Source organism: Spinacia oleracea, chromosome 6 (genome assembly GCF_020520425.1).
Source record: "Spinacia oleracea cultivar Varoflay chromosome 6, BTI_SOV_V1, whole genome shotgun sequence".
In the NCBI taxonomy this organism is placed as follows: Eukaryota; Viridiplantae; Streptophyta; class Magnoliopsida; order Caryophyllales; family Amaranthaceae; genus Spinacia; species Spinacia oleracea.
The window spans coordinates 112,224,608-112,237,285 of NC_079492.1; the positions used below are offsets into that span (position 1 = coordinate 112,224,608).

Sequence of the window (12,678 nt, forward strand, 5' to 3'; positions counted from 1 at the left end):
AGTTGTTGCTAGATTATAAGTTATTCGAATTATAATTGCTTTTGCAGACTTTATGGGATTTAAGTTGTATCAGATGGACGTCAAATGTGCTTTCTTAAATGATTTTCTTGAAGAAGACGTCTATGTGGAACAACCCCCTGGTTTTGAGAATCCCGAATTTCCGGACCACGTCTATAAGCTTGACAAAGCTCTTTATGAGTTAAAGCAGGCTCCTAGATCGTGGTACGAAATATTATCCAAGTTTCTTTTACAAAATGATTTTAAACGAGGAAGAATTGATAAAACTCTATTTTTAAAATCAAAAGGATCTAACTCACTAGTTGTACAATTTACGTTGATAATATACTGTTTGGTACAACTAATGAAACTTTTTGCAAGGAACTTGCAAAGTAAGTAAGCAGAGAGAAGCACGGGAAAATGAGATTGGATCTAGGGATGATCAAGCTAAGATAAGTAAGCAGGACAGTTCCTCACGAGGTATGACTTTTATAGATTTATGCATAACTACTGTATACCATTATAAATACATGTGCGTAAAGCATAACTGAAGTTTACCATTGTTAAGGAACAACCAAAAATTTAGAATTAAAATGTGCATTTAATTAGTCAGTAATATGAGATACGTGATTCAAACAGTTCTACTAAAATAGGAGGATCATGGATATATTCTTTTTGTTACAATTTCTTTTCCATCTTTTATTTTTCCACAAATTATTTTTATTTTTTATTTCTTTTTATATATCCATATTTTTTATTTATCTATTCCATTAAATTTTATTTTTTCCAAAATTAAAAGCTAATGGATCACACCTATGGATCTCTCATACCCAAGGCCACCACAAAATCACATCTCACCAATTCTATCACCACAAACCCTAAAAATAAAAATAAACCCCAAATTCAAACACCACAAAACCCTAGAAATTAAAAATCCCCAATCTGAAACCCTAACCACCACCACCGACGGCCGGACTCAACGAGCCACAACCACCGGTGGACTCGGCTCGGCGACCGGCGACAACCCGGCCAACCGACCGAACACCACCGTGTCGTCACCCAACCATCCGCAAACAACTACAACAGCCCAACAGCAAACCTCCGCCCTCAAACAACCACCCTCCCATAACCTCCACCCTTGTCCCTCCAGTGCCGGCTCACTCAGCCATCGACGCCGTCCTTTCGTCACCGTCCGCGGACTCCCACAACAGCCCAACAAATTTCGAAAATCGACCACCCACATCCCAAACCCATAACCGTTCGCCCTCAGCTTGTTCGCGAACCACCTCAAAAACTACAACCCCATTCGCGACCACAAACCCAGCCCAAACCCGACGCCTGCCCACAAATCTACCTCTCCTTCTGTTCAGTTGGCTGCGAAAGTTGAGGAGGCCCACCACCGACCCGCGACGAGGCAGCGACGGTCGGGGTGAGGGTCTTGCAAAAATCCGAAAAAAAAAAGGAGGATTATTCTAAGGGGGAACTTACTCCAACCCATGTTCCTTCGGTTGAGGATGCACATTTGGTGAAAGGATTTGGAATTATTCATATTTGGTGAAAGGGTTTGTAATTAATATTGATGAACTTATGGGTTGTGAATTATACATTAAAGGGATGACGTTGATTAAAAAAAAGTAAAAAAAAAAGTATGAAAGGGTTAAAAAAAGGTGGTTCCTAAGGTGAACAGTCCTCTGTTGTTTCACTAGAGAAAAAAACATCATAAGTTGCCCTTAAAATAGGCTTATAAGTTGCCAATTATAAGGGCAACACATGGGGGGGTCACTTTTGTGAAATTATCAAAAGTTGTCCTTAACAAGGGCAACTTATAATCCCTTGTTTACAACAAGGGCAACTTATGTGAAACTTATAAGTTGCCCTTGTTGCATACAAGGGCAACTTATGCTTAAGTTGCTCTTGTTTGAAACAAGGGCAACTTATAAGCTTCACATAAGTTGCTCTTGCTGCAAACAAGGGCAACTTTTGAGTTTTTTTTTTTAAAAAAAAAAAATCTGCAATATAATTCCTGATATTTTGCAATATAAAATTCTGCATTATAATTTATAGAATACTGTTTCACCAAACATCATCTTGACATTCCTCAAAAATGATATAAATTTCAAATTTCCAATAATATTACCGAATTAATTCAAATGTAATTAATTAAATCGATAAATAACAAAATAATGTAAGAGTCACGGATAATTACAAGCCTGCTCTATTTATTACATTGAGGGTAGTTCACAATCGTTGAAGTAAGTAGCCCACTTGTCTCGAACTTCATCCACTCCTCTTTGGTAAAGGGCCCCTCCCTTGGAGTAAAACCTTTAAAAGAACAACGTACATGCAAACCAATAAATTAAATTAAGTTTCATATGCGAAAACAGAAATTATATTGGTCGCGAAAACAACTTTCTGAGTGTACTCGGATTCATTTAAAGTTCTTTATGCACATCTAAGGCTCACTTAGCTCGATATAGATCATATTTGGCCAAAAATGGCATTTTCGATCCCAAATATCAACAAATGAACCTAAGTACATTTTCTAAATCTTTTTCATGATTCATATGATTAGTTATATGTTTATAAGACTCATTTCAAGTTCGTTATGCACGCTTATGGGTCATTTGGGTCGATATAGGTCATTTATGGTCAAAAATGGCATTTTCGATCCCAACTACCAACAAACGAACCTATTTCCACATTCTAACCCTTTTTCATGATTCATATGATTAGTTATATGTTTATAAGACTCATTTCAAGTTCGTTATGCACGCCTAAGGGTCATTTGGGTCTATATAGGTCATTTATAGCCAAAAATGGCATTTTCGATCCCAACTACCAAGAAACGAACCTATATCCACATTCTAAACCTTTTTCATGATTCATATGATTAGTTATATGTTTATAATACTCATTTCAAGTTCGTTATGCACGCCTATGGGTCATTTGGGTCGATATAGGTCATAGTTGGGATCAAAAATGGCATTTTTGATCCCAACTATCAACAAACGAACTTATATTCAAATTCTACACACTTTTCATGATTCATATGATTTGTTATATGTTTATAATACTCATTTCAAATTCGTTATGCACGCCTATGGGTCATTTGGGTCGATATAGGTCATTTATAGCCAAAAATGGCATTTTCGATCCCAACTACCAACAAACGAACCTATTTCCATATTCTAAACGTTTTTCATGATTCATATGATTAGTTATATGATTATAAGACTCATTTCAAGTTCTTTATGCACATCTAAAGCTCATTTGGCTCGATATAGGTCATATTTGGCCCAAAAATGGCATTTTCGATCCCAAATATCAACAAATGAACCTAATGACACTTTCGAAATCTTTTTTTATGTTTGATATGCTTAGTTAGAGGTTACTAAGATTCATTTCAAGTTCTTTATGCACATCTAAGGCTCATTTCGGACGATATAGGTCATATTTGGCTCAAAATGGCATTTTCGATCCAAATATCAACAAATGAACCTACGGACACTTTCTAAACCTTTTTTATGTTTTATATGCTTATTTAGAGGTTACTAAGATTCATTTTAAGTTCTTTATGCACATCTAAGGCTCATTTGACTCGATATAGGTACATATGACCTATAATGACCAAAACGAGCCTTAGATGTGCATAAATTTACCAAAGTAGATGAGAATGAGGATTGGCAACCTAATACTAAGTGAATTAAACATGAAATGTGTTTAGAATTCCTATTTTGGTTCATTGGTTGAGAGTTGGAAGCGAAAACGATTATTTTAGTCAAAATATGACATATAACGATCAAACGAGCCTTAAATGTGCATAAATTGACCAAAGTAGATGAGAATGAGGATTGACAACCTAATACTAAGTATTTTAAACATGTAAAGGGTTAAGAATTCCTATTTTGGTTCATTAGTTGAGAGCATGGAATTAAAACTCGGCCGTTCCGTTACGTAACGGCCGTTCTGTAACCTATTTTGGATTCGCCGTTCCGCGAAAACCCGTTGCGTTACGGTTTGAAAAAATTCACGTCTTTCTCCCCGCGTCGTCCGTTACGTAACGGTGACTCGCCGCATTAGACGTTTTTTTCTCCGTTACACCGTTTCTTTACATAAATTGACCAAAAATATTTTTGTAATTAGTTATGTAGTTTATGAAACATGATATTTCGTGTGTTTATTTGTTCACAAAATATAATACTCACTTATATTAGGATAGATTTGGTTATATTGTGTTGATATAATACTTTTTAGACTAAAAATGTAATAATAAGGCTTAGATATGTTAATGTGGTTTTTTTCTAAAAATTCACACCGCGTCAGCCGCGATCCGTTCTATTCTTCCGTTACAAGCGGTTTCCGCGAAAATGCGACCTTTACCGCGAACGCGACCGCATCCGCCTTTTTTTTCTATGGTTGAGAGTTGGGAGCGGAAACGGCTATTTTAGTCAAAATATGACATGTAAGGATCGAACGAACCTTAAATGTGCATAAATTGACCAAAGTAGATGAAAATAAGGATTGGCAACCTAATACTAAGTATTTTAAACATGTAAAGGGTTAATAATTCCTATTTTGGTTCATTAGTTGAGAGTTGGGAGCGAAAACAGATTTTATAGTCATAATATGACAGCAGCAGCCCTATACACAAGCTAAAACAGCAGCACCTATAGCCCAATGCAGCAGCAGCGCACCACAACAACAGCCACAACCAAGAAGAACAACAGCTACGTAACTTATCCTATCATTGCTTGTGCATTTACTGTCATCGTTAGTGAAATTACTGTCATTGCCAGTGTATAAAAAGGCCCGCCTAGGCTCTGCGGCGCAAGGCGATTGGAGCCAGCGCCTTTTATTGTCTAGGCGAGGCGACTTCAATGAGGCACACCTAAGGCGCAAAAAGGCGCACTTTGAGGCGCAAAAAGGCGCAAAAAAGGCGCACCTACCAAGAGACATACCATTTTTTCACTTTTTTTTCACTTTTTATTAGGGCGCCTCACTTCAATGAGGCGCACCGAGGCGCGCCTAAGGCGCTGGGAACTCCAAATCGCCTTGTTGCGCCTTGAGCCTTTTTATACATTGGTCATTGCACGCACCAAAGCAAAAACAAACAAGACAGCAACATAGCTGCAGGTACGGGTCTGTGCATGAACGTTAGACACTGAAAAAACGACTACACATTTCTCTAAATTTCAGTGATGCAAGTTGGGATTTTCGGAAGGTTACATGAAACAATCAATTATTTTCGAAAGGTTACATGAAATAATCAATTATTCATGATATAACGAACTCCAGTAATATAAATAATAAGCACCTGCACTCCAGTAATAGAAATAACAATATATGAAAAAGTAGGAAATATAAGAAAATATACACTTTGAAAGAAATTAAATGGTCAAACCTCTCCGTAACTGGCCCCCTTCACACCTCCAGCAATATCCATTTTCTGAGATTTGCTTAAATCGGAAAGCACATGCAATCTTGGGTCTAGAACAGCAACAGTTCCTATGTTTGGCTCTATTGTGCAAGAAGGAAAATTAGCAGCTTGCGCCTTCCCATTTTCAACCTGCAAAGATATACTTTACTTAATACTACAGTTGAGAAGAAACAAAACCAACAAAGAAAGTTTAAATTTTACAACATTTGCAGCATCAACGTCATAGTTGAAGTGTAAAACTACTTAGGCATTGGACCTTAGTCACCTTGTTGTTGACCAAAGAATCCATCTAACAAACTAAAGAATTGAAGATTCCGTATACTTACAGCAAATCCTGCTTCTTCGGAGTCTGCATCAACCAGTTTTAACTGGAAAAAAAGGGGGAGAGTATGAATCTTACAAGTCTACATGTATTTTTCTAATAGCTTTAGTCCACATGTATTCTTCTCGGTGTAAACTAGGCCTTTCGGCAAGTTTTGAAGCAGAACATCTACAATGAATCAATGATACAATATTACAGATGAGAAAGATAAAGCGCACCTTTCCTGTGAGTGTAACTTTTGCACAAGTAGGGTTTTCAGGATCTGTTTCTCCACAAGTCCCGATAGGGTATTCACTGATTGTAAATGAGGATCTTTGGTCCTTCAAAGCATTTGCTGCGGTGGGATCAAGTGTTGTCAAGTAGAAATACGGTATACCTGCACTTTTTCCTGGTATCCCGTCACTAAATGCAACCACATTCCTGCACGCAGATTGCAGACATGTCATGAAATGATTCATAAATCAAGCATCAAAGAGTTTGTGTCGTAATAGAACAAAATTTCTTCGAACTTAGTCCCTTTATAAGCAAATTCAGCAGCAACATGAAAACCTTAGGCTCAAAGAAATTCACAGCAGAGCAACCACCCAACTAAAGTAGTAGATTATGGTCACTGGCCAGGCCATAATTGGGAACCATAATGGCAAAACCTGAAAACTGCTACTGTCCGTTCATTAATGATCAAGGTTTTGTCAATCGAGCATCAACAACATATAACACAGACATGGCTGGTATATTTACGTATGTAAATCAACCATTCAATTCAGGCTTAAATTTTGAGTAAAAGAAACTTGGACACTCTGTCGAGGGACTTACCTACCTGCAGTTCTTGCCACCGCATTCAAGGATTGCTATGCGTAACAATAACATAAGAATTCGGATGAGGGGAGGTGAACAAGTTTGTATTAACGCTTCTAAGAATCCCTGTGTAAACCAACTCTCCGAATCCAATCGTGGGATTAAGAAACCCATCTGTAATAGGACTAAATAATTTGAATATCATATTGAGTCATAAAGAAACTTTGGGTATTGTGATTCGAAAGGACTGGAGGGAATTTATTGATTTGAAGGAGAATTCGCAGCATGTCTTGGAGGGACAATATCATGATGGGACTTCCTCGCCTCGTCTTCACTGTAGGAAGGAAGTTAAGGGGGATCAATGAAGTTTGTGAGATGTTTGCCTTACAAACAGGGCAAGCCTTCAGGTGAGTTTGCTGAGAGGAGAAGCTTTGGACATGGAGCCACCTGAAAATACATGCCCAACAGTATATGTGACCACATCATGTGACAATAGGATCATGAGCTACGTCAAAGCATATATTGCAGTCAAAGGAGCTTTGACTACTTTTAGATTCTGTATTTGGAGCTATACCCCAGAGTTATATTCTTGTTTTACTGTTGCATCCTAGTTCGGTTGGCATTCAGCCGCGTATTCTTGGAAGTTTTGCATCAAGTCCATCCCTATTAAGATATATAGTAAACTTCAGTTAGCCAATGAACAGGAAAGATGTGTTCATGACAGTAAAGCATGCAAAAACAAGAGAGATATAATACAGTAAAGCATGAACCCGTGCAAGATCTGAAGGATGATTGATGTACACAACATGATGAGAGAAACCCCTCTATATCAGGAGCAAGACACAGATAAACCCGAAAATATGCACATTCCATGTTACACACCCATGCAGAATCCCAAGGCATGACCTAAAATAAGCAGGCAGATGCAAAAAGTTTTGTCAATGAAATTGACCCGAAGCTTTAAGGTCCTAGAGATACACATCCAGCTCGAGTCCATTTGAGATGTTAACAATAAAGCAAACACAAAATTAAGCTACAAACTGAATTTATCCTAACATAAATCCCAAAAGATGAAACATAGAGTTCATAGTTGTTTCTAAACAACTCAACCAGCTGATTATGTTAAGTAAATACTACAAAAATATAGATAATAACAAGGAGACTTCTTTTCCAGAGTAAGCACAAATAAGCTCCACCTTGAGATGCCTACAGAGTGGCATTTGTGAAATCCTTAACGCTAGAGCTGAAGTCCTAACTATAAAGTATCGTAATTAGGTTTTCATTGTAAGTCAACACCATCGTAATATATATCTAGAAAATTAAAAGTTGAAACTTGCCAAATCATAAACACAATTGATTGATTTGCAATTAAAATCCCAGAAATTAATCAATTGAAATTGATAGAGAGAGGGAGGGAGTAGAACATATGGACCTGGTAGAAGAGAAATTACGAAAGGAAGTTGCAGTTAATTTGGGACCACAACATTGCAATTGCATTTGAGCCAGCATTCATAATCACAATTGAATTGGGTGTATCAGTGTATGGATTATTAGAAGAACAACCCACCAGAATTATATAAGAAAATCTGCAATTTGATGGATTTTGTATTGGAAGCCAAAGAAGGGAGAGATTAAAGTTGCGAGGAATTTCATATCCTGATTTTCTGCTGAAAGGAGTAATCTAGTATCGCCATTTTTCATGAAAGTTACCTCATGGAAAAGGATTATGACCGAACTCAAGGAAGCACTCCATAGTATTTAAATCAGTTGTTTTTCTTGTTAAAACGATTTGGCTTATGTAATCCATGTGTATAATTGAGCAATCAATCAAATAACTGCTGAATTTTCTAAAGCCCCAATTAAAACCATACATAAATCAAACACACCCACATCAAATTAACAAAATAAAGGCATTGCAAATTGACCCAAAAACAACAAATTGAGCAAAGGTCGGAAAAGTGAAGAGGAGAACCTCGTCGCCGGTGAAGATGACGCAGAGGAGGACGCAGCTAGGCCGGTGAAGAAGAACGGCCGGAGTCTGGAGGCCAGCACTGCGAATTTTGGAGGAGAAGAACGGCCGGACTTTGGAGGAGAGGAGCCGGTGGTGATGGTGGGCGGTGATAGTGGCCGGAGGGGCTGACTTGCACGAGAGAAGGAGGCTTATGGAGTACGTGACTCCGAGCTTGAGAGAAGAGAAGAAGCTGGTTGCGAGAGTACGGAGTAGGTTAAAGTTGCGCTTATGTCAAAATGAGGGAAAGTTTTAACGATTTAATATTTTATTTTATTTTTTTTAACCATCAAAAGTTGCTCTTGTTGTACTAGGGCAACCTTTGATGAGCCACTTATAAGAATTTTTCCTCTAGTGTTTTGTTGATACATCTTTTGATAATGAGGATAATGATGAGAAAGTGGAAGAATTAAAGAAAGCAGTAGAAATTGAGAAAGGATATGGATCGATATGCACTTGAGAAAGGACTAACCTAAACTTGCTACATACCCAAGCCATCTTCCCTGATCCTATCCATTTGTGTTACATTACGCTTTTGATTTTTTTGGAAATTTTATTTTATTTTTATATATTCTTTTTGGTATGTAACCCTTTGTTGGGAAACATACGATTTTTATTATTTTATTTCTGTGGAACTCCTAAAAGATCGTATCTCTAAAAACTTTGCTTGTTAATTATTATGTTTTATATTCGAATTTAGTACGCTGGAACTTAACTTTGAGACTAACTTAGTTTGCCAACCGTTGATCGGAGGGCGCTATAATCGGTATATATTAGTACTGTATTTTTCTACTTTTTGTTAATGCCAACAGGGGGAAATGAATACAAACTTAACTTAAATTGATCACTTGAGTCTGTCTCACTACTCTCTTCTCGATGTAAGTTTATAAAATTTTACTTCTCGTTTTTAATTTTATTTTCGTTTATTAAAATTAATTTCAATTTTCCTTAATTTCATTTAGGAAGTTTAGATTAATTTTTATAAAAATACTTTATTTAATTTATTGCTTTATATTTAGGCTAATTGATTATTGTTACATTTAGTGAAAGTTTGCTTTTGTTGTCATCACCAAAAAGGGGGAATATTGTTGACCCTAAAGTTTTGATGATGACAACGCAAACTCCTGACAATTGGTTAAGTTATGTTGCATAATAGGTTCCGAGATCCTTAGAGGGATAATGCTAAGTTAAGGAGATCCTGAGTTGGATAAACTAAGCAACGTGGAATATAAGCAAGTAATTGATCCATGTCAGACACTACATTGAAGATATAATCATTAAGCAAGTTTACAAAGGCGAGATCCTTAGGCGAGTTCCTCATATATTATGTGGATTCTCGATGTTCCAGAGAAGGAACAAATTGGGAAGACTTCGAGTGAAGCTTCTAAAGGTGCAACATGAAGACTACAACATATGAGTTTATGTTTAGAATTTATGTAAGTATTTAATATTGTTTATACGTAATTTGGAACAAAAGGAACCTAAGTATTTTGGTACGTTTTAAATTGAAATATATTAACTGTAATTATAAAAGAGTTTTAAGTTGGAAAATCTTTGTTAATAAATAAAATGCATTTAATTAATAAATGTAAACATAGGATTCTGTTTTCATTCTCCTTATTTCTCAAGCAAAAGATTTTCCATGATCCTTAAAACTCTCCCACGTATTTCTGTTTAAACGTGCAAGTAGTGTTTTGATTTGGTCTCCCTGTTTCTCTCCAACTATGCCCATGTTACTGAGTAGTAACAGTTAATGGGTAGTTGAGGAGAACATGGGTATCCAACCTTAGGTAAAAATCCTCTATAAAAGGAGAAAAGTTTTGGCTTTTGAAAACACAACTAATTTCTACAAAATCTATCTTAAAGAGCTTAAACGTTTTAAAAGAATCAGTTTGCAAAATAGAGTGTTCCTTGAGTTCCTTATTACTATAAGCTTTATTATGTACTAAAATCTATCTATCATATGGTATTTTGGGTTTAAGGGTTGAGTGATCCTTGAGTGACTTAGAGTTAAGTCAAAGAGAGAAAGAGCGACTAAGAGTTTAGTCAAAGAGAGAAAGAGCGACTTAGAGTTAAGTCAAAGAGAAAAGGAGCGACTTAGAGTTAAGTCAGAGAGAGAAAGAGTAGCACAATAATCGAAGGGGATTGTTGTGGGGAATTGAACTCGTGTTCGAGAGGAACTCGAGTTAAAGAGTGTATTTGTAATAGAGTTATTGCATTAATACAAAAGAGTTGTGAGGTTCTTCTTGATTAGGATCAAGAAGGTTCTTCGGTTTTATATATTTCTCCGCTTATTGTTCTCAGTCTCTTTATTGTTTAAATTCCGCAAGAAACTTACCCAAGTTCCCAAGAAACAATTCACCCCCCCCTTGTCAAGTGTTCCTAACGAGTTTTATAATATTGTTATTACACGGTACAACAATCATGATTTAACCAAAGTCTTATGTGTTACTTTGATGGTCAATCTTATCAAGGTATTCAATAATCCAAGAGAGGAATCGTTTACCATTGAGGAAATACACGCAGTTCGACACAAGTTGACAAGCGTCATTAGTCATTACTAGTGATTGTCTTTGATATTGAACATTTTTCCTTGTAATGAATCTTGTATGGATGCTACCTTTTTATTAATGACGGAGTAGTTAGTAATAGACTCGATTTTTGTAATTCAATTCTACGCTATTTTATTTTATTATCTATATAATTGGTTACTTGTTATATTAAATGATTTATGGAGGCTAGCTAGTAGCGTGGTTGAAATGATGTAATACAGCAGGGAAATCTGGAAAATAACGCAAAACCCACACATAAAACCATTTTAAGCTGAGTCATCATAAATTGTTCACCAATTGGGTACCATTGCAAGCTAATGTCATTGTCACTGCCTAGGCACCTCAAAAAATTTCATGGCCAATTTGAATTTGAATTTCAAATATAAAAACAATTTATTTTTTATTTTTTTTATTTTGTTGAAATATCGATGAAACCAATGAGTATTCATCTCCCCAAATTCATTTGTTCTGATTTGTTTCGTATTCTTTGATTTTCCAGAAAAAAGAATGTATGTTATGCTGAACACTTCTTCTTCGTCGGAGCATCTATGTTAATGGAGTATTGTTTTTTTTTCATTTTTTCTTATGGATTTGTTGATTTTATATTTCGATGTTACCAATGTTAAAATTGTTTTGTTGTTACCTATTTCATCGTAGTTTGATATTTATTTTTCCTAATTTTATCAATGTTTTGTTTAAGTTTGTAAATCAAAAACATGGTTTGGAAAAATGGGGGATTTGCAAGGATTTGGAAAAAGAAGAAAAAATTGCAGGAAAATTGCAGGGATTTGGAAAAGGAAGAAAAAAAAGGGGGGGGGGGGGGGGGAGGGGTTGGTAGGGAAGAATTTGAATGCGCTTTTTATTATGCTCAGGCCAGTACTCGAACTCGTGACTAGCGTGCAAGCAATGCTCTATGTTTAGGTTGTAGTTGTGACCATTGTGACGTGAGGCCGAAGCCATTGTTTGTTTTACGTAGAAATTGTATTTATTTGATTTCAGTATCTGTAAAATACAATGTAATTATATTGTAAAAGAGGAAAACGCTGATTTATTAATTTTTATACAATTAAAATTCTTAAATTGTATGGTGTATAAACTTAAGTTAGTGTAAAGACTAAGTTGTAATATAAATTAGAAAATGTATTTTTTATGAATTGCTTATTAACCTAGTTAATCCAGTTAGCACTCAATCCGTTGTTTTGTACAATATAGGTTTTGTAGTTTGGTTATCGCAAATGTGTTTGGAGTTAAAGTCGGGATTGAGTCGGTATTAATCCAAGTTTAAGATTGTCAAACATTCACCCAACTTACTTAATACGTTACTTTAATGTATGCAACATCAAAAGGTTTCCATAGCATTAGTTCAAATACGTACAACAAAAACTAGGTTATTACGAAGTCGATCAGAATTTTTGTAAAGTTACAAGCATCCTTAGTTCCAGAACGAGGCCACCACATTGTTTACAAAATCTTGATCTTCCATATCGATGTAGGCCTGATTGTAATGCATCTCATTCACAACATCTTGGGCAGGGCGTGCTACAAAATTTAAATGTTGGAGAAATGG

At 36.0% G+C, this 12,678-nt stretch overlaps 1 protein-coding gene across 4 annotated transcripts; it reads right to left on the reverse strand.

Annotated features, from left to right (window-relative positions):
• Positions 1-2,102: 2,102 nt before the first annotated feature.
• LOC110784727 (uncharacterized) lies at positions 2,103-9,995 on the reverse strand. Of its 4 annotated transcripts, XM_056832940.1 has the most exons (7): positions 7,308-7,421; positions 7,126-7,214; positions 6,574-6,998; positions 5,975-6,176; positions 5,761-5,802; positions 5,399-5,563; positions 2,978-5,311 (listed from the first exon to the last, which is right to left on the reverse strand). In XM_056832940.1, exons 3-7 carry the CDS (start codon positions 6,723-6,725, stop codon positions 5,264-5,266), a joined length of 609 nt encoding a protein of 202 aa, XP_056688918.1. In that variant the 5' UTR covers positions 6,726-6,998; positions 7,126-7,214; positions 7,308-7,421; the 3' UTR covers positions 2,978-5,263. The 4 variants fall into 4 exon arrangements, with proteins under 4 accessions (XP_056688919.1, XP_056688918.1, XP_056688917.1 ...); XM_056832941.1 differs by lacking the exons at positions 2,978-5,311; positions 7,308-7,421 and adding exons at positions 2,103-2,319; positions 8,524-9,081 and having other exon boundaries at positions 6,574-7,214; XM_056832939.1 differs by lacking the exon at positions 7,308-7,421 and adding an exon at positions 8,524-9,364 and having other exon boundaries at positions 6,574-7,214.
• Positions 9,996-12,678: the final 2,683 nt, after the last annotated feature.